The sequence below is a fragment of the Meriones unguiculatus genome, chromosome 14, assembly GCF_030254825.1.
Source record: "Meriones unguiculatus strain TT.TT164.6M chromosome 14, Bangor_MerUng_6.1, whole genome shotgun sequence".
NCBI classification, from domain to species: Eukaryota; Metazoa; Chordata; class Mammalia; order Rodentia; family Muridae; genus Meriones; species Meriones unguiculatus.
Window position 1 is genome coordinate 84,901,810 of NC_083361.1, and position 20,450 is coordinate 84,922,259.

Consider the following 20,450-nt stretch of genomic DNA (forward strand, 5'->3'; position numbering starts at 1 on the left):
AGATATTTATCAAGCTCTCGTCACATGGGAAGGGGGTGTCCTAAGGTGACTGAATTTGTAGGCACAAGGTGATGGCTTTGGGGCTGGGCATGTGGCTTAGTTGGTGGAGTGCTTGCCTAGCATTTATAAAGTCCTGGGTTCAATTCTACCTGAAGCAAGAGGATCAGAAGTTAGAGGGAATGCTGAATGTGGTGACGCATACCTTGAACTCAGTACTCAGGAGGCAGAGGCAGGGGGTGAGTTTGAGGTCAGCCTGGTCTACAAAGCCAGTTCCACAGCAGTTTCAGCCACATAGCTTTATTATTATTATTATTAATTATTCTTACTTTGTATACCTTTTGAGACTATAATATAATTATATTGCCTCTCCCCTTTCCCTTTCCTCTCTCCATAGCCTGTCACATACCCTTCCTTGCTCTCTTTCAAATTCATGGCCTCTTTTTCATGAAGTCTAGTTCCATGTGTAAATGAATATACATGTATATCCCTGATGTAACCTGCTCAGCGTGTTACCAGTGTGCTTGTTCTTAGGCCAGTGGGCATTGGATAAGCCTACGATCTTCCTTGGGGAAGATGATTTCTCCCGCTCTCAGTATTCCTTAGTTGCCTGTAGTTCTCTATGGAGGGCTGAGGCCTGATGGCCTTCCAGGGTCACTTCAGCATGTCTGGTTAGTGAGAGCTTATCTAAAAAGATGGAGTTCTAAGCCTGAGCCTTTGTGACAGAGGTAGCGAGTTTGATGATCCTATCCCAAAACAGAGGAAGAAGGTGATGGTCTGTGAGGGTCTGTGAGGGTCTGTGGTGGTCAGGCTCTGCTGTGTCATGGGGGGCTGGTCTGGCTGGTAACAGCTTGAGCAGGAAGCACCTCAAGGGCAGCCTCGTTGCTCTGTTTTCCAGACCTGGAATTCTACGCAGGCCTAATATCCTTCACACTTGGGAGATGTTTGAGAGTTGAGATTTTGGAATATTTGCATATACATCATAAGATTTCTTGGGGATGGGACCCAACTTAATCCAAAATCCATTTGTTTCATGTATGCTTTATGCTGGTAGCCTGATGGTAATGGTAATTTTATAGGTAGGGGTGTGTGTGTGTGTGTGTGGTGTGTTGAGGATTGAACCTGGGGTCTGGTGCATGCTGGGCAGGTGTCCTATCCGACCTACATCCCAGCTCCCCTTTTATACCTTTCAGTGCTTCTTTGTTTTCTCTATGACCCTCTGCACGAGGTCAGGTCTGCAGCTTCCTCCCTGTGGCCTGTTGAAGCTCACAGAGTTTCAGATTTGGGAGTGTTTAGGATTTTCAAATTAGAGAGCATCAGCCTATGTCCTGCTGTTGGACTAGATGGGTGAGTGACGCAGCATGGTGCCAGGTTAGGTGGCAGGAGCAAGGAGCAAGGACAAGACCAAGGGTGTTAAGATTGAGAGGTGAGGGCACTGGTCGCCACTGAGAACCCCTCGTTAGCATCCGCTCTGCGCTCTCCCCTCCCGTGATGGTTCTGTGTTTTCAGCTTCCTGTGCAGCCAGGCCGGCTCCCTGGTCTTGCTCATGGATCTCTAGAGCCATCTGCTGGGGACCACCTTTCTCTTTGCAGAGGAAAACAATGCAAACCATGAAAGGCTCTGGGCACTAGCACAGATTCCTGCCTCACACACGGGGCCCTTGGCTTCTGGTCTGGGGTCCTGGAAACCCTTGGTTGGGCAGGAGCCCATCTCCAAGGATGGGGCTGCAGTCCTCCAGCCTCTGTGGTTTGGGCTATGGTGGCTCAGCTTGAGCCTTGCACACTTGTTGGCCCCCATCTAGGAGCCTGGGGTGTGGATGCAGAGAGTCAGAGGAGAAACGTGTGGAGTGACAGAATGTTGGGCGCATGCCCCATTGGGAAGGCTTCTAGCTTCAGAGGCCAGAGGTTTTGGTTCAAGTTATAAGCTGCACCACAGGCGACCATTAGCATTGCCTTCTGGGGATGGAAACAAAATAATCTCTACTTGTGGAGTCGACGGATGGGGTGGGGCTGCAGGTAATATCTAACTAGGGGACCAAATTCGGGCCACAGATATATAGATAGGCGAGTTGTGGTATATCCATGCCACAGAATGCTATTTAACTGAAAGGCAATGGAATTCTGACTCAGGCTGTAATTGGATGAATCATCATGAAGACAAAATGCTAAGAGATAGAAGCTGGGTAATAGGGGCACATATTACATTAGAGAATTTATGGGAGGTGTCTGGAACAGATGAGTCCATGAGATAGGGAGCAGGCATGAGGGGGTGGGTGAGGAGAGCAAGGAAAAGCAGCCGGGGGTGGGGAGGAGGACAGGGGTCCATAGATTTGCAGGACCGTGAAAAGGTGCTGACTGCCGAAGCCTTCTTCACCCTATAAAAGGCTTAATTTCAAAAATCACTGTAATTGTTAATTAGCTCATTGTGCGCATTTGTAATGTGTACATGTGTAAGTAGAGGCCAGGGGTTGATGTCTGGTCTTTTCCTCAGTTGCTATCTATCTTATTTTTTGAGACAGTGTTGAACCTGGAGTCCGTCAATTTGGTTAGATAGGCAAGTGAACCTGAAGGGCCCTTCTGTCTTTGCCTCCCTCGTTCTGGAATTCTAGGTACTCACCCGGCTTTTTTTTTTTTTTGGGGGGGGGGTGTTTAGGTCCTAACAACTGATTCTCTGACAGTGTGTGCGCGTTCATGTGGGTACGTGTGTGTGTGTGTGGGGGGGGGTGCTCATGCTCACGTGTGTGCAGGCCTGAGCTGTCATTCCTCACAGGGGTCTACCTTGTGTTGTTTTGTTGTTTGTTTGTTTTGTTGAAGAGACAGAGTGTCTTACTGGCCTAAGCTCACCTGGTATCCTAAGCTGGCTGCCATTGAGCTCTGGGGAACCGTCCGTCTATTCCTACCAGTGTAGGATTTATATCACCATGCAATATTTTTCATGTGGGTCCATATGCATTCCCAGCTGACTGAGCTGTCTCCACAGCACACACTTCACTCTTCCAAGAACTAACCTATGATAACTGCCTGACTTCCTTCGGAGGGCAGTGCCCCGCCCACCTAACTGCCTTCTTCGGGCTTCCTTCTTCCCCTTCCTCCCTTCGTTTAGCTAGAGCCCAGGCCTCATGTATGCAAGGCAAGTATTCTTCCATTGAGTTGTACTCCCAGCTGACTCCACCTCTTGAAGGCCCATCACCTCTCAATGCCACCACACTAGGAACAGGCTTCCGATTCCTGAATCCTAGGGGGAGACATCCGGGTCATGTCCAAAGCATAGCAATTCTCAGGGCTGGAGAGGGGGCTCAAGAGTGCTTGTTCAGTCATGAGGACTGGAGTCAGGTGGCTCACATATGCCAGTAACTCTAGCTCCCAGGGATCTGGCGCCCCTGTGGACATTTGCACACGTGTGCACATACACTCACACTGACATATACAGGCAAACACATACATGAGATTTTTGTTCTGTTTTCAAGACAGGGTCTCTCTGTGTAGCTCTCACTGTCCTGGAGTTCACTCTGCAGACCAGGCTGGCTTCTAACTTACAGAGATCCACCTACCTGCCTCTGCCTCCCAAATGCTTGGATTAAAGGCAGGTACCACCACCGCCTAGCCATAAATAAGAGTTTTTTTTTTTTTTTAATCTTAAAAATAAAACCGTAGTAGTTTTAGAGCAAAGCTGTGACATCTTGGTCAGGTTTCGTATCATTTAATTTTTTTTTTTTTTTTAGTTTTCCTGCCTAGAAAGCGGGAATAATAAAGTTTTTATTATGGAAATCTTAAATCTTCTGTTATGGGAATCTTAAAGCTTTCCCGAGGATGAAATGAGTTAATATTTGAAGAACTCCACATTGGCAGCTGTTATTATCACTCATTCACATCTTCATTTATTTGTTCATTTGCTGGGCACCCACAGGGAGCCAGGGCTGAGGCGCGGGGTTCTGGAGACGCAGCTGCGTGCATGACTCAGAGCCTGCTCTCAGGAACGCCTCGTATCCTGGTCGGAGAGTCAGTTAGCCCACTGCACCTGCAGCTTAGGCTATGGCTGAAAAGCCTTCATCATCTCTTGCTTCTCCAGAACTGGCTGAGCAGGCTCTTCCCTTGGGACCCAGCAGGCCTTCCTAATGGTTTTGAAATGTATCAGACTCAGGAGCTGGTGACAAGACTCAAGGAGGCCAGCATCAAAGCCCTGGGCTCTGGTTTTGCTGCCTGGCAGGGACAGTTTAGACTGGTTCCCAGCTTTTTCTGACTTCCAACCCTTGTAACAGCACAGAGCTGAGTTGGGTCTGGGTCTTTGCTGCAGCTGTGAGCAATAGGCAGGAGCTGCCTACAGAGTATGGGAATGTGAGGTCCACGGGGGTCTCAGAGGTCCCTAGAGGTCCTGAGAAGTGCCTGGGGTTGTTGAGAAAGAGAGCAGCAAGCTCAGAGAGAGAAGGGCCCTGGTGGCTTCTGGCCTTAGCAGGACTGCTGGTTCAATTGCCTGAGCTGGAGTGGGCTTGAGCTCTCATGCCTACGGAGACTTGATGAGAAGTGAACTGATTTGGGGAACTGACATTTTGGGGTAGGAATTGGGGTAAAGGGTGCAGTTTCTGCTTGGTCAGCAGCCCCGGAGAAGGAGGACTTTGTCTTCTTTGGATGAGGCTGTCTCTGTTTCACTTCCTTATGTTGGTCCACAGATCATTCAGGCTCAGTGGGACCTCGGTTCTCCTGCTCTGTCGACCCCAGTTGGTTTCTGTTCATACTTGCCTCGCTACACATTCAGTGTCAGCCTGAACCTGCACCATCATGTGCCCCCCACCCCCCGAGGTGAAAACTGACACACCCCGCCACCTGTTTGCACCTCAGTCCCGGTGCGGTCCTCCTCAGGTGTGCTCACGTCTCCCCATCCACGATGCCGAGTGATTCGAGTGACTGTACCTCCCCTGCCTCTCCCCCACTTCAGTTCGCACCCACTGGCTTCCCTCCAGACACTGTCCCGGCTGCCCCTGACCATGGGGATTCAGAAGAACCATTCTAGAAGGAGCTTACTCTCTTCTCCTTACAAAAACTGCTGTGTGAAGCACAGTGGGCGTGGCATAGTGATGCGTGTCATCTGAGACTCAGGGGATGGGTGCAGGGCAACCGGGAGTTCAAGGTCAGCCTGGGCTGCACCGGACCTGTCTCAAAACACAAAAAAGAAAACAACAAAAGGAAGTAATAAGTGATCTGGGTGTGGTGACTCACACCTGTAATTTCAACACTTGGGTGATAGGCAGGACGATAGCCATAATTTTGAGGCCGTCCTGTCCTACTGGACACAGCAATTCCAGGCTGGCCAGAGCTCCACAGAGAGACCTGTCACAAATAGAGTAAAACAAAGGAAGATAAAGTAAGCTATGTCTGGAGTGAAGACACGGTAGCTGGAAGCCTCTGGGGCTTGGCCTCTGTGGCCTTGTCACAGTGGAAAGAGAAGGGGCCTGAAGAAGTAGGAGGAGCCAGGGTCTGGCTGGACCAAGCTTTCTGTATCCTAGAACATCCGATCAATCTTGTCCCCTGTGCCCACCCTCCTCTCATTCACTCAGCACCTGTGAATGCCTTCATTTGCCGGGTGCAGTTCTGGCATCGGGGCCCTAATAGTGAACAAAATGGCTAGGCGATATCACCCCAATGCTAGCGCATTGCTGCAGAGTTCCTTTAGACACGGGAGTGGGATGACACAGCCCCAGCTGAAAGCATTAACGCCACAACTCAGTAATTAAATAGCAGCAGCAGCCCTTCCCATTTGGCCAAAGAGAATGATAGTCCCTCGTGATCCACAATTCAGAGGGAAGGTTTACGAGTTTTGGTGTGAGTTCTCAGCTGTGTGTGTTTGAAGCCTGTAGCCATACATTCAACACAACCGGGATTAGATGCTGTTAAGACAGAATTTATTTCCCTTCTTGTTGGTGGGAGGAAATCGGAGGACGATGTGTGGAAGTTCTTCTACCGTGCAGGGGGTCCCAGCCACCAAACTGGGGTCGTCAGGCTTGGCGCAAGCAGCTTTGCCTGCTGAGCCGTCTCTCTGGGCCTGCTGTGAGCTGTGGCCCTGTCCCCTGTGGAGTGTCTGACTCCTTTGTGGGAGCCTTTCCTGGCTCCTCAGGCTAACCACTCACTGTCCTAGCTTCTCAGAGTGTCTCGGAGTGCTGCACTTCGGACGGTTGTAGTAAGAGCCGCCCGTGCCTCTTGGAGAGGTGGCCGTGCGGTAGGACTGTGCTTCTTGCTTGCAGGAGAGAGACTGTGGTCCCATCCCACAGTGCCGAGGTATTCCAAAGACATGGGCTGTGAGAGGAAGGTGTCTTGACGATGGCTTCTAGGAGGGGATCGAGGACATGTGGCTCTGAGAGTAACACAGTGAAGGAAAGGACTCCGTTCTGCACCGCAGCTGAAGAGCCTCGGTGAAGCCATCCGGGAACTCAGTGGCAGTTCCTGAGGCCTGCCTCTTACCTGTGTAGCTGCTCAATGAAAGGATAGGAAGTCTCCAAGACCACCTGACGAGACCATGGAGAGCCTAAGGAGTCAAGATTTACCTAATTCATGCAGCCAAGTCAAGAGTGTGGCCCTTGGAAGCCTTTCAGGCCTAGCATTTGTGTGCATGTATGTCTGTCTGTATCTGTGTGTGCCTATCTGGGTCTCTCTGTGTGTATGTCTATCGTGTGTATGTCTGTGTGTGTATCTGTCTGTGTTCATGTCTTTCTGTGTGTGTTTGTGTGTGTGTGTGTCCATGTGTGTATGTATGTCCGTGTGTGCTTGTCTGTGTGAAGCACATTGGCAAAGATGATACTCCCTTCCTCCTTAGTCCCCATGCCTCCTTTGGTCTCTTCATTCCAGCCTGTTGTTCCACTGGGCTAAAGCCTCGTGCCTGACCCAAGGCACAGGCCAGTTTCTGCTTGTCTGGAGCCCGGTGTTGTCTCTCTGCTGCACTCCCTTCTTTGGGATCTCTGGGTTTCCAGTGGGCTCAGGGCTTCCCCAGAGGCTAGGCTTTCATTTTCTCCTGATCAGACCAGTTTTTCACCATGGTATTTTTGATTCTGTGCTAATTCTACTGAGATGTTGCTCAGCCCAGACCTGGGGTCTGGGATTTAGGGAAGTGTTAGGTACATGACTAAGCTATTTAATAGACTTTAATAGTCTTGCAGAGGCTCTCCCCCCGGGGCCAGTGTCTCACCCTGGCTCCTGAGACCCTAGATTCTTTCCCTATCTCCTTCCTCACAGGTCTCTGCCTGCCGGGAATTCTGTTTTGATCGGAAGGAGGCAAAGCGGAGGAGTTTGCGTGTCTGGCTCTTCCCTCCCTCTCATTCCTCCTCCCTCCCTTCCCATGTCGCTCAAGATGTTTCCTCTGCCAGCCTGGCTCCACTCCAGCCTGAGTCCACCTCAGGCAGCAGCAGCAATCTTCTTGGCTTAGAGCTTCTGTGGGCTGTGGCTTTCCATAGTGGACTTTGATGCCTTTTGCCTTTTGGAGGGACCTGAGGAACAAGTCCCTTAGGATCGGGGCATGCTGCCCGATTGCTCTCTCCTCAGCAGCATCCTGGGGATGCTCTGGATGGACTATGGGTGCATCTTTTCTCTAGGGCCTCTGTTCTCCGGAAAGGCTCACAATGGCCTTGTCCTCATTTGGTAACAGTTTGGGCATGCTTCACCCACCATCTCTACTCCAGGCCCGAGGGCAATGGGAGGTCTGGCCCCAACCTCTGCAGTGGCCTGGAATGTAGGAGCTGAATACAGATTCCCAGCACAGATCCCCCTTCCAAACCCCTTGGGGACTCTTACTGGTCCTATCTGGTTGACTCTCACAGGATAAAGCAGAGCCATAACTTGCCCTGATTGAGCCAAGGCTGAGCCTTGTTATCTTTAGCATCTTGTGCTGTGACAGGGGAGTGCAGCTGCTTAGTAAATATGGTAGAGGAGCAGCCAGGGAGGCTGAACTGGTGAGGGAAAACAGGGGTCTCAGGGAGCATGGGTTTTGAAGGGTGAGTAAGAGCTGGACAAGTAGGCCAGATGGGAAGGGCCGCCTACGCAGTCAGAGCAGCCTTTGTGAGCACTGCGTGCGGTGTGTTTGACGCTTACACCACGTGTACTGCAGTGTCAGGACGGGAGGCTGGAGAGAGGGATCCCGGTGTGGGAAAAAGTTCTAGTCTGTTGATGGGCGCCTTGAACCCATCACCCATGGTGATGGCCAGAATGGTGTCAGCACTGACCTCCTCAGCTAGGCTCTGGCTTTTGTACTACATAGGCCTGGGCCTGAGGGGCAGAAGGCAGAATAGGGGAAGGGAAGGTTCTGTGTCTCTGAGGGGCTTGAGGTTCCCTGAATACGTCCTGGGGTTTGGCTTGGTTTCCGGTGAGCAGGATGGGGGGGTGACAGCTGTGATTAGGGCAGGTTTTCACCTACGTGTGTGAGATGGGACTATGTGGCCTCTTTCATTTTCTGGCTGTGACTGGCTTTGGTGAGTTGTAGTTACCGCTAAAGTGAGGATAGAGAGTATCCGGCCAGAGAGTTAGAATTGAGCAAGGCAATCTGGGTAAAGATTATTCCCCCACCTCTTCTTTTGGTATCCGTTCCCCCTCCCCAGCCCCCCCACCCCTCTTTTGTGCAGGGCTGAGGTCTGAATACAATGTGGAGGATGCTGAGTATCCTCAGGCCTGACGTTTTGATTTGATTCTCAGTGTCTCTGGGCCACAGCGTTAGCACCTCCCTCTCTAAAATGCAGCTTCTAGAGCTGGGGAGATGGCTCAGTGGGTAAAATGTTTGCAGTGAGAGCATGAGGACCTGAGTTCGGATCCCCAAGTGCCTCATAAAAAGTTGGGTGTGTTGGCACATGGTTGTGATCCCAGCACTGCAGAGCGGAGGCAGGCAGAATCCTGGAGCGTGTTGGCCAGCCAACCTAGCTGAATTTGGTGAGGCCTAGGTTCAGTGAGAGACCTTGTCTCAGAAGATAAGGACTTTCCATGAGGTTCTGCCCCTTCCTCATCTGTGAGATCTGATGCCTTTTGGAACCTTTGCCTTTGAACATGCCATAGTTAGTGGCCTGGAAATTGCCAATGGAGATGGGAAGCTCCATGGGAGGCAGAGAGGTGCTCAGGATCTGTAGTCAGAAGGGTTTCCCCAAGGGCTTTAATACTGCTGTTTCTGGACGAGGATGTCAAGTCCACCTTTTCATTTGCAAGGGGACCATGAGTTGTCTAGCTAGCCTGAGTGCTGGTTCTAGCTGGGCTCTTGCTTACCTAGGTAAGCAAAGGAATTCACCCTCTTCATCTCGGTCTCCGTGTCCCCATCTGTACAAAGGTCAAATTACCCTCGGAGTGACTAGTGTAACTTTTAGCATTGAGCTGGCACTAGCCAGTGTGAAATGCCAGCACATTTCTCGGATACCCTTGCCACCACACAGACACTGTCTGGCTCAGTGAGGCCCGTATTCTGCAGTGGGCAGAAAGCAGCAAAAGACGCCCAGTGCAGGAGGCTCTAAGGGGCCACCAAGGGCTCCCCAGGGATTCTAAATGAGCAGCAACACAAGATACGGTGGCTGGACCTGGGTGTGGGGTGCTGTGCACGTTGCTGGGCCGACAGGATCATGATGTGCTGTTATAATTTTTTTAAACAGTAATTCAGTCATTGATGAGGCTGAAGTGAGGCAAGGGGTGGGAGGAGGGGAGGGGAGCCATGGAGACTGAGGTGGGATCAGAGACCTCCCGGTCTGGATCCTTCCTTCCCAAATACCCTAGACCACATTGCTTCAGAAAGGGAGTGGACTCTACCCAGAGTTCCAGAAGAAGCTAGGAGGATGGCTCGGTCAGCTTGTGCTCTGAGCGAGAGTGCCCAGCAGCCAGTGTGGTGTGTGATGTATGGGATCTGAGCGGGTCATCGCCTTTCTCTGAGCCTTGCTGCTGCCTCACCTGAAATGCCCACTGAGCAGTCTCCTTAGCAGTCTAAAGACTTCCCTTACGGTCACAAGTCCTAAGATGGGGCAGTAAGACTGTGTCCCCTCTGGAGATCCCAGGGAAGAATGCTGTTGCCTGTCTTCACTGGCTTCTAGGTCCTGCCTGTATCCCATGGCTCCTGGCCCTCTCCTCCATGGTCAATGTGGGCAGCAGAGGGTCTTCTGGTGACTCTGACCCTGTCGTTTCTCTCTGACCCGGTGATTACTGGAGGGCCATCCACATAATTCAAGAGACTCTCCCCGTGCAAGACTTTCAACTAGACGACCACATACATGGAGTCCCTCCACCATCCTTCGGGGTTAGCACGTTTGTTCAGCCTGCTATACATGTCTTACCAGGTAGCTGCGTCTGTGACACGCCAATCAATTCCTGGTGCTCCCCGCTTCTCCTCCTTCTGAGTTTCTGTCTCTCCATCTGTAAAGTGAGACAGCATCACTCCCGTGGTCTTGAGCCCAAGCCTCAGAGCTCCTGGCCACCGGGGGCTGAAGAAATACAGACTCAATCCTTGGCCCCAAGGATGGCCCCTCTTCTCCCTCCCTGGAGCGGCCTCCTCTCAGTTCCTGGCCAGGAGCACTTCCCATCATTCCTGAGCCGCTGATGGGAAAAGCTGAGCTAACTGCACCCTGGGGAGGGTGAGGGGCAGAGGAAGGAGATGGGAGAGGCTGGCGGCCCCATGCAATTGATGGGAGAGCAGATTTACAGCAGGGAGGTCGAGGTTATCAGTTCTCAGAGGCGCTGGAGTGAGGATTCATCCTTGGCTCTCGCAGAGGCGTGCAGCTCTGCTCTGCTTGGCCGCTCTCCGAGGGTGGGTCCCTTCTGACGGGTCCCCGGGCTTGGCTGAGTGTTTGTGCATGGAGTGTGTGGAGGGTGAGAGGAGGGCTGAAGACCAGCAGGGCTGAAAGTCTGGAGTTGCTTAAAGAAGAACACAGGACCCCCACCCCTCCCACAACAGACTGTGTCTCAGCTGGGCTCCAGCTCACCCCCCTCTGCCTAGAAACCAGTCTTGGCTTGTCCTGGCTGGCCTTCTTATCTGCGTCACTGAGCCTCATTTTTCTCATTCACCTACGTGTGTGCAAGCAAGTGTGTGTGTGTGTGTGTGTGTGTGTGTGTGTGTATGTGCGATTGCGCCTGTGAATGCCATTATGTGGTACGAGAGAACGGAACAGGAGTGACTTTGAATGGATTGTGGTTGTGCCTTCTGCTATACAAGGAGTGTCAAGTGCACACACATACTGCTTTAATGTCCTCTCTTCAATTATCCTTCAAGTCCAGCTGAGCTGCAGCTTGCTCTCTGTAATTTAAGCAACCCTGTCCATCCTGTGTCACTCTGGAGTCACTGCCCTCCTCTTGGCAACCCTCCTCTGGCACCTTTGTTGGGCTTGTGGCTGGGCTGTTCTCTCCATCACATGTGGATAGGGACCCCTCTGCTTCTCAATGCCACTGGAGTTGAGGCAGAAAAGAGAAAGCTTGGCAAAGGTACTGGCGAGTTGGCACCCTAGGGTCTGGCTTGGGGTGTCTGGGACATGACATGGAAGCCACACGACAACAGTCTACACCTTGGCTTCTAGCCGCCCTCCATGGCTGAATCAGAACATAAAAGTGCAAGGTAGGGCATGTGCTGGACACAGAGAGTTCTCCGTCAGGACTGGGTGACAGCGGTTTTTCCTGGCTGTTGTTCTGTTTTTGTTGTTGTTTATTTGTTTGTAGTGTTTTGAGTCAGGGTTTCTCCATGTCCCTCTGGCTGTCCCGGAACTCACTCTGTAGACCAGGCTAGCCTCCTGAGCGCTGGTGTTAAGGACGTGCGCCACCACTGCCAGCACCTGGCTGCTGTCCTCAGGTAAGGTTATTTACGTTGGCTTCCCCACACTTGCCTGGCAGCCCGAGGGCACCAACCCCTATAGCCTTGTTCTTAGGTGCGAGGCATCTGTATATATTGCCCTTGGCTTATTTGCCCAGTACATGAAGACCTCAGTTTATTTATCCCATGACCTAGGGAGGACAGGTGAGGCGAGGTGCGTGTGAGAGAGAAAGCCGGGGTAGAGATGTCAGCCTTTCCCCTAGTTTGCTCTTCACATCCATCCTCCCTGCCCCCACCACGTGCAGCTCTCCGAGGGCTTGAGGTCATGTGGTCTGTCTTGAGGCTGGGGTGGCAGAACTGGTTCTGGGGGTGCTGCTTTGGACAAACTAGTGGTTGAGATGGTCAGTGTGGCTCCTTCTGGCTGGCTTCGTACCATCCCTCTGGGGACAGAAAAGGGAAACCGAGGAGTGGGTGAAGGTTTCCAGCAGCTGTGGGGGTGCTTATGACTAAGTTCAGGGAACAGTTTTGGAGGCCCTCCCTGCTCAGTGCCTCGCTGAGATCATGAAGCCATTCTTGTCCGGCTTCGAGGCACTCACCTCGCTTTCAGGTCTCTGTGTTCTTAGAAGTATTGGAAAAGACTTTTGAAAAAGTCCTCAATAATTCAGCCACGTACTACTAAGGATCTTTGGTTCTGCTGGCCCGATGGTCTCCCCAGTACACGTCATCCTATGAGTTCATCAGCTGTCCAGGATCCTGTGCAGAAGTGTGACTCCACCGAGAGAGAGCCCCTGATCCAGCTAAAGCCAAGAGGGACTTGGACCTGCCCAGGACTGCCTGGCAAGTCTGTTTGCTGCAGTGCTGTTAGTTTTATAGTCACTTACAGAGGCCCATGCTTGTGCCAGAGCCTCACGCCACACTCCGGGTAGTTGAATAGCAGGGCTATGATGCCACAGGCCCATTAGATAACCTGCCTGTGCCCTTTGCTCCTTTTATAATGTTGTTCTCTGTGTTTATCATGAGACAGGAAGATCTTGAGTTCAAGTCCAACCTGGACCACTCAGGAGACCATGTCAACAAACAAATAAATAAACAAACAAGGTGAGGCTGTAGCTTTAGGATGCCCCCATGGATGGGGCAAACAGGCAAAGGATCATGCCTACAGGGAAGTGCTCCCCCTGAAGCCTTCAAACACCCAGGAGTCAGTGCTCCCTACAGAGGGGCAAGCTGTCCCCTCTGGGCCTCTCGCTTTCCCAGCCTCCTTCTGAGAGCGCAGTGAACAGCACAGCCAGCAAGGGCAGGAGAGGCTGGCTCTGCTTCAGCCACCTGAGGGACTGTGGTGGCTTTCTTTTCTCTTTTCTGGATCCAGCTTCCCCATTTATAAAGTGAGAATAATGTCTTCCCTTCAGAGTTGTCCAAAAGATGTGACTTGAAAACTGCAGGAAGAATTCAACACCTGACCCTTAAAATAGTTATCATGAGGGCTTTGTTTTCCAAATTCTAATGGGTGTGGTAACCCATGCCTGTAACCCCAGCACTCAGGAGGCAGAGACAGGATGATCTGGAGTTCAAGTCCAGCCTGGGCTATAAAAGGAGACCATGTCGATAGGTAGGTAGGTAGGTAGGTAGGTAGGTAGGTAGGTAGGTAGATAATAAACAAGCACGGTGGGATGTAACTGAGTTGTTAGAGTGCTTTCCTAGCATGCACAAAGCTCTGTGTTCTGTCTCCAGCACCATCGAAACTGGATGTGGGGAACCACCTGTAAGTGCTTGACAGACAGGCAAGCACATGAGAAGTACAAGGTTATTCTTAGCTATGGTGAGTTTGAGGCCAGCCTGGGCTACATGAGACCCTAGTCAAAACAAACAAACAAACAAACAAACAATCCCAGAACTTTGGAAAGAAGGCTAACTGTGTCCTAAGCTGTCTGGGAAGCGTTGTGTTTGTGTGATACACTTCTAGAGTACCCTAACACCCTGAGCTGCACCGTCCTGTGTCCAGTGATGAAGTGGGTGCTTCGGAACAGAGATGGGATGAATTGCATCCTTTCGAAGTTTCCAGTTCTTTTCATATTCGAAAGCGCTGCATTAGGTTTTAGGGTTTTGGGGCTAGAGGTACTGTAGATACATGTGTAGTCAAGTGCTCTACCACTGAGCTTTCATATTTATTTTCATGGTGTAATGTGAGAGAGAGAGAGAGAGAGAGAGAGAGAGAGAGAGAGAGAGAGATTACATGTGGAGGTCAGAGAGTAACTTGGGGGAACTGGGTTTTTCTTTTGACCATGTAGGTTCCAGGCTTGGCAACAAGCACCTTTGCCCTCTTAGCCATCCCCCAGTCCCTTCTTTTGACTTCTTGATTTGCTTCGAACTGCTCAAGTTGTTCATTACCTACTCTGTTACTTGGGCTGAACTGTTTAACCCACACCTTAGCTTCCAGTTGGAGACAATCAGAATATCTAGTGGTGTATGTAGGAAGGGCATAAAACAGGTGCAGGCTTGCTGGCGAGTGTTAAATGAGTTAGCGTGGTATTTAGAAGAGTGCTCGACTTGTAATAAACACCCAGCCATCTGCTTTGTAATATTTTTCGAGTAAGAAAAGGCTCAGCTTATCACCAGAGTCCAGCCGCCTTCCTGAACATGGCATTCAGGTGACGTTCAGTCCTGGGCTGCTTGGGCCTTGATGTTGGGGTCTGATTTCAGACCTTGCCCTTCAGCTGTCTGACTCTCCCCATAGTCTGGGGTCCTCTGCCTTTGCTCCTACCTCTTGTTCTTGGAACACATGAGGCTGAGTTCAGAAGAAGTGTTGCAAGCACTCTGTGGAGTTGATGCTGGTTGAGAGCAGTCCCGGGAGCTGGTGGAGGCAGGGAAGAGGGACAGGGGTCATTCACATTCAAGGAAGGGAGGAACCTAGGATAGGCCCCACTGCCCATTCCTCTTGATGCTTCATGTTGCTGTAGCCAGGAGTGGGTGCCTGTATCATTTGGAGATGGGGAGGAGGTATTGCTGGCCGTGGAAGCATTTTTCACGGGGATCTGACATACAGTGGCATCAAGACCTGAGCTAGTGCTCATCCTGATTGGCACCCCTTTTTTCAGGAACACCTCCCCACCACTGCCACCATTCCTCCAGAAGTTGATGGTCCTGACTGACAGTTGATAGATAGCCCCTCCCCAGACACTTGACCGGACCACCTTACATACAACATGACAGTTTCAGTGCAGTTGACTTGTGTGCTAGAAGTCAGCATGGGACCCTGGGCAAGATGCCTTCTGATTCTTCCCTAGAATGGAGTCCTCTGTGTCTTAGTCTAAACTGGTCTGTTCTGGAACTGCTATGGGAGCTGGAAGTGGGGACTGCAGCCTCTCAGCTGCTGATGTGATGAAGGAGAAGGCACATCCTGTCTGCCCAGAGAGGAATTCTGGTGTGATGGGAGAATTCAGCTCCTGTTCTCTGGATCTTTCTATCATCCACAAGCGCCATAGTTCTCTTGTCCAAGAATGAATTCATGACCTTTGTCCTTTAGGAGCATCCAAAATCTGATAGAGGAGTCATGGCGGCTCCCCTCAGGGAGATACTGTCTTGGGCTTGACCTCCACCCTCAGGAAGGACTCCTTTATGATAGAACAGGCACATTTTGTCCTTGAACTCAAGGAACCCCATTTATTAGGCTCTGACTTTGGGATCTCCTCCCCCTGCCTCACTCCGTTCCCACAGATAGCAGGTAAAGCATGAATTGGGCAGTCAGGTACAAAATCGAAGACAGGGGAATGTAGAGGTATTCCTGCAGCAAGTGAGAGTAGTATGGAAGGCTTCCTGGGGGAGGCGCCTTTATGGTCATTTAGGAAACCCATCACTGTGCAGCCTGGGCTGCTGAGGTGGAGGGAGGCTCAGAGAGAGCCTCACCATGGGCCAGCTGTGTGCAGGCCAAGTGCTGCCAGCCTGGAGACATCCGCTTTCTATGGCCCGAGAAGCCCAGAGGAGGAGAGGAAACAGGACGCGTATCAGGAACGCCTTTTCCTCTTCTTTGTAACTGACCCTCATTTGGGGCTGGGGAGAGCTATCTGCAGGGCTGGCCAGGCTGCTGCCTCCCTCAGCCCCTCAGCTCTGGGTCTCACTGAGGGGCCTCGCCTCTCCGCTCTGCTTCTTCCTGGGTTTGCGCTGTGGCACCATTGAGGTTTGCGTCTGCAAATGGGGTAAGACTTCTCATCTGCCCAGCCAGGAAGCAGCTGTTTTCCTTTCCCCGTGGGTTTGCCTCACTTATTCCTTGAGCCCTGAGAGGTGCACAGGGCATGTCTTCTGTGCCACTTCTGGGCTGGGCTGGGCAGAGCACACAGGGAAAGGGCATCGTGGGACGAGTTGTTTAGGATTTGCCTGAGCACTAGTAGCGGTGCCCTGAGGACAGTGGGTATGTGTGGGAGGGTTCTGGCTGCAGAGAAAGACCTGGGGTTAGCTGTGTCTGTGGCAGCCGAGGTGGCCCGGCTGATACAGTTCTGCAGGGTGCTGATTGCTGTGTATTCTAGGAAGGGCAGAGGTCAGTTCGGCTCCAGAGCAGGAGAGGTGTGAGGCGGCGCTGGCCAGTTGTCTGGCCAGCGCCTGCAGCGACACTGGAAGGGACCATCTGAGCTTGATGCTTCCTGAGGGACGGTTGAGACTTTTGCGTTAGGAGGCTGGTGTTGGGCCTATGGAGGATGAGGAGAGGGACTGTTCGGATGGGGAAGGGGCATCAAGAGGACTGCCTTTTCCCTCTCTGCCATTGTTGCAGTTACTCCTCTGTGGGGTCGAGGGCTACCGTGGGAGTACATGTGTGTTCACGTGTTGTGTGGATGGGATGGTGCGCGTCGGAAGGATGGTAGATGATATGGGTGAATGTGTTGTGCATGTGTTTGTAGTTGAGTGTTTGTATCTGTGGTGTGTGTGTGTGAGGCTTAAGTGGCTAGGGGCACCTGTGGTGTAAAGCGTGTGTGTGGTGGCAGCGTGCAGCATGGTGTGCTTGCTGTGTTATGTGGCATACCTGTGTGGATGCGTGAGTGACGTTTGCACGAGCCCTGTGCATGCATGCACACGTACACACATATCTGTAGTATACGTGTATAAATGTGTACCGTGTAGTATATATGTAGACATATGTAGTGTCTTCAGGCAGGGGAGGAATCTGCAGGTGATAGGGAAGTGATGGGGCTGAATACAGCTTCTTCAGTTGTAAGCGTGGATTGAGATTCTTGACTCGGGACCTATGGGGGCTTGTGTGACAGTGTTTGTTGGCAGGGCAAGCAAATGACCACAAATATTCCCTGTGCTGAAAACTCACCCCTGGCCTAGAACCCCTGCTGATGACTGTGTGTGGCGATGAGCTCAGAAACGCCCAGAACTGTGGTGCCAGGCAGCTCTCAGGCATCTGGAGAAGACAACTCCAGCTTCCTGTAGGCACCATGACCGCGTTCTTCCTCAGCAGAGGGCTGTCCCTCAGGCCACGGTCTCTGTCCACACAGAGGCCCAGGCAGCAGAGGGCTCTCAGAGTAGCTGTCACAGGCAGAGAAAAGCCTCTGAGCTGGATCCCCATGACATCTTGTGAGCTGCCAGAACAGGAAGAGAGCAATGTTTCTGAATTTGCATTTTTTGTTTAATATACTATGGTATTTTGTTCTGTATTCTGAAAGTTTGCACATTCACACTGGCAAAATGGAAGCAAATCAAAGTAAAGAAAGAGCAGTGTGTTCTACCCCAGACTTGGGGATGCGTGTGTGTCACCAGGGTATCCCAGAGGCAGAGACTGGAGGATCAGGAGTTCGAGGCCAACCTATGATGTGTAGTGAGTTCAAGACTGTCCTAGAGCTGGGCCTAGTATGCTTTTGATCCCAGCACTCTGAAAGCAGAGGCAGGCTGATCTCTGTGAGTTTAAGGCCAGCATAGTCTACAGAATGAGTTCCAAGACAGCTGGAGTTACATAGCGAGACCCTACCGAGAGAGAGAGAGAGAGAGAGAGAGAGAGAGAGAGAGAGAGAGAGAGAGAGAGAAAGGGAGGAAGAATAGATGGAAGGAAGAAATATGTGGGACCTTATCTCAAAAAATAAAATAACTTTTTTTGTTTGTTTTTTTGAGACAGGATTTCTCTGTGTAGCCTAAACTAAAATAATTTTTTAAAAGTAGAGTAAGAACGTCTCACTGTGAAAACAAGGGACCAACTATCATGTGTGTGTGAGAGAGAGTGTGTGTGTGTGTTGCTCTGTTGCTACTGGCCTCACTGAGCTATCTGCTAGGCATATCCTGATATCTAGGCCATCACCCCTGATTTACTGCATAGCCCAGTTCCCATGTTGTTGGGCCTCAAGCTCAGAGCTGGTCTGTCCCTAGCTAAATTATCCACTCATTCAGATTATTTGTCAAACACCTACTGTGTGCTGAGGAAAACAAGAAGGAAAGGGGGAGTCCATTCCTGGCCTTCTTTCTCCTCTATGACAACTAATTTCAACTGTCAATTTGATACCTAGGATCATGAGATTAACTAGCATACCAGTGTGGGGTTATCTTGATCAGGTTCGTTGAGATGGTTCGACTCATCCAACGTGGATGACACTACCCTGGACTGTATACAAAGCGCAAAGGGAGCTGAGCACTGGCATTCGTTACTCTGCTTCCTGACTGTGGTTGCGATGCGGCCAGCTGCCTTGACTCTCCTGGCTATTACCCACTCTACCCTGAAACCGTGAGACAGAGTAAACTCTTCCTCCTTAAGTGGGTTTTGACAGGGAAAAAGTTGGTTTTATCGCAGCCACGGGAAAAGAATGGCAGCGTTCCAGGCGTCCCTCCTGGCTGGTTCCGGTGCTGAAGGGATTCTGGGAAGAGAGGCACCCAGTGGCACCCAGACACAGGGCGCTACTCCCTGTCACCTTCCACTGTGCCTAATAGTGAGGTTTGATTTGTTTGTTAAATGTCTGCCCTTTGCACTCCTCTACATTGTAGATGCCCTGGGGCCTGTTCTCTGGCAGGGGCTTCTTGTTTCAATAGTCTGATGGCACGGGAGTCTCAGTCTTCTCTCCTGTGGAATGGTTTCTCTCTCAGCTGAGGGTGTTGGTGGGACCGGGGTGAGATGCTAGCCATGGGCAGCAGACTGCCAGCAATGCCCACTCCTTCATGCAGTCTCCATGTTACTCCCAGGTTGGGGTTGGATGGTCCGCTGTACCCTGGATCAGGGCAGGGAGCCTCAGAGAGTATTGAAAACACTGGAGTGTGTGGGGGGGGCACCTGCCTTAATTTCTGGACCCTTTCCTTTCTGCCTCTACCTAACCCTCAGGAAGGCTGGGCAGGCAGGCTTAGGGCTGTCTGTGGGCACCATTGTTCTTCCATTCTCCGGTGACAGATTCACGGAAGATTGACTGAGCTCTTCTTTGACCAGGGGACAGAGTCTAGCCCCTGTGCCCCTACTTGTCCTACCCCATAAATCTTCAGCAGTCTGGATCATGGCCAGGAGATAGGAGTAAAGGCTGGAGGCTTGTCTGCCTGGATAATTATAGGGAAATCTATCAGGATCCTAGGATTCCACGGCCCCCAGCCCTCAAGCCTACCAGACATCTTTCTGTACCCAGGGACCGTGTCAAGCTCAAGGGCATCCTTGAGAAGTTTTGAGAAGGCCCACGACAGGAGCCAGGGTGGCAGAAGCCGGGGGTGCCTGGGACACTTTGGCAAGTCTGAGCCAGTCTTCTGGCTCCAGTGCAAGTAGCTGCTTCCCCCAGGCTCTGGTTTCTCTGTCAGGGCGGTACTGTGACCTCTCAGGCGCCCCCGACAGTGGGGAGGTCTGTGAGAGAGGTGACATTTCCTGTCTCCCCTCCTGGGCTGACCTGAGAAGCAGGTGGGCTGAGCACGTGAGGCGTTCCATTCTGTTACTTCCTCACAGCAGACAGCAGACAAGCCCAGCACAAACAACTCCCGCCCAGGGAGAATATGGTAAGGCCCTCAGAGTCTCTGCTGCCGCTGCCACCTGCTCCTCACGCCTTCCTGCTCCCTGATGGCTGTTCTCACACCCAGGAAAGTGGGTCAGAATGTAGGGCGGCTGCAGCTGAGAACGAATGCCCCCTTGCACAGTCTCTATCCTGAGCCAGTACAACCCCAGGGGTAAGGGGCAGGGTGTCGGGGTGGTGACAGGGACAGGGGTGGGACTGGGGTGGAGGGGCAGGGAGGAGCTATGAGCTCAAGGTGTGTCTGAGTCCAGAATTCAGCTCCAGCCCACCACCCTTCCACTCTCTCCCTCCCGTGGCTCTCCACTGCTTTCTGGACGTGTTTCAAGCATCGTGGCCAGGCACTCAAGGCCCAACTATCTACCTGCTGTGTTAAGACCCAGCTGTACGTACAGATGAGCTGTGACTCTTCAGCAGGGTGGGCCGTCCTCCAGCTCAGCCTACCCTTCTGGGGTCTTCCCACTCTCCTGCTACACCCAGCTACTCTGAACCTTTCAAACGCCTAGGGACCTCAGCCACCCTCACCTTCGTGTCTGGAAACCGACCCCTCCTTGCCTCTGCCCCGCGTACACCATTGTCATTTCCATGGAGCCTTTCCCCTGATACAGCCATACAATCCCACCTTCCAGGACCCGGAGTAGTTAAAAGTAAGGTCTCAGGAGTTTTGTTGGCCCACGTCTGTCATCCTAAAACTTGGGAGGAGGCGGAAGAGGAGGCAGAAGAATCAGAAGTTTGAGATCTTCCTCATCACATGAGATCTGTCCC

General features: G+C 51.7%; 1 protein-coding gene across 2 annotated transcripts in view; it reads left to right on the forward strand.

The window, feature by feature from the left end:
- The window catches only part of Arrb1 (arrestin beta 1), a 69,789-nt gene that overhangs the window by 17,149 nt on the left and 32,190 nt on the right, over positions 1-20,450 (forward strand). Inside the window, exon 1 of one of the 2 annotated variants that reach the window (XM_060367636.1) lies at positions 15,810-15,926. The exons of the other annotated variant lie outside the window; for it this stretch is intronic. Within the exon in view, the coding sequence (XP_060223619.1) occupies positions 15,922-15,926 (5 nt within the window). The 5' untranslated portion in view covers positions 15,810-15,921. Of the gene's footprint in view, positions 1-15,809; positions 15,927-20,450 lie in introns of those variants that run through there. 2 annotated transcript variants of the gene reach the window in all.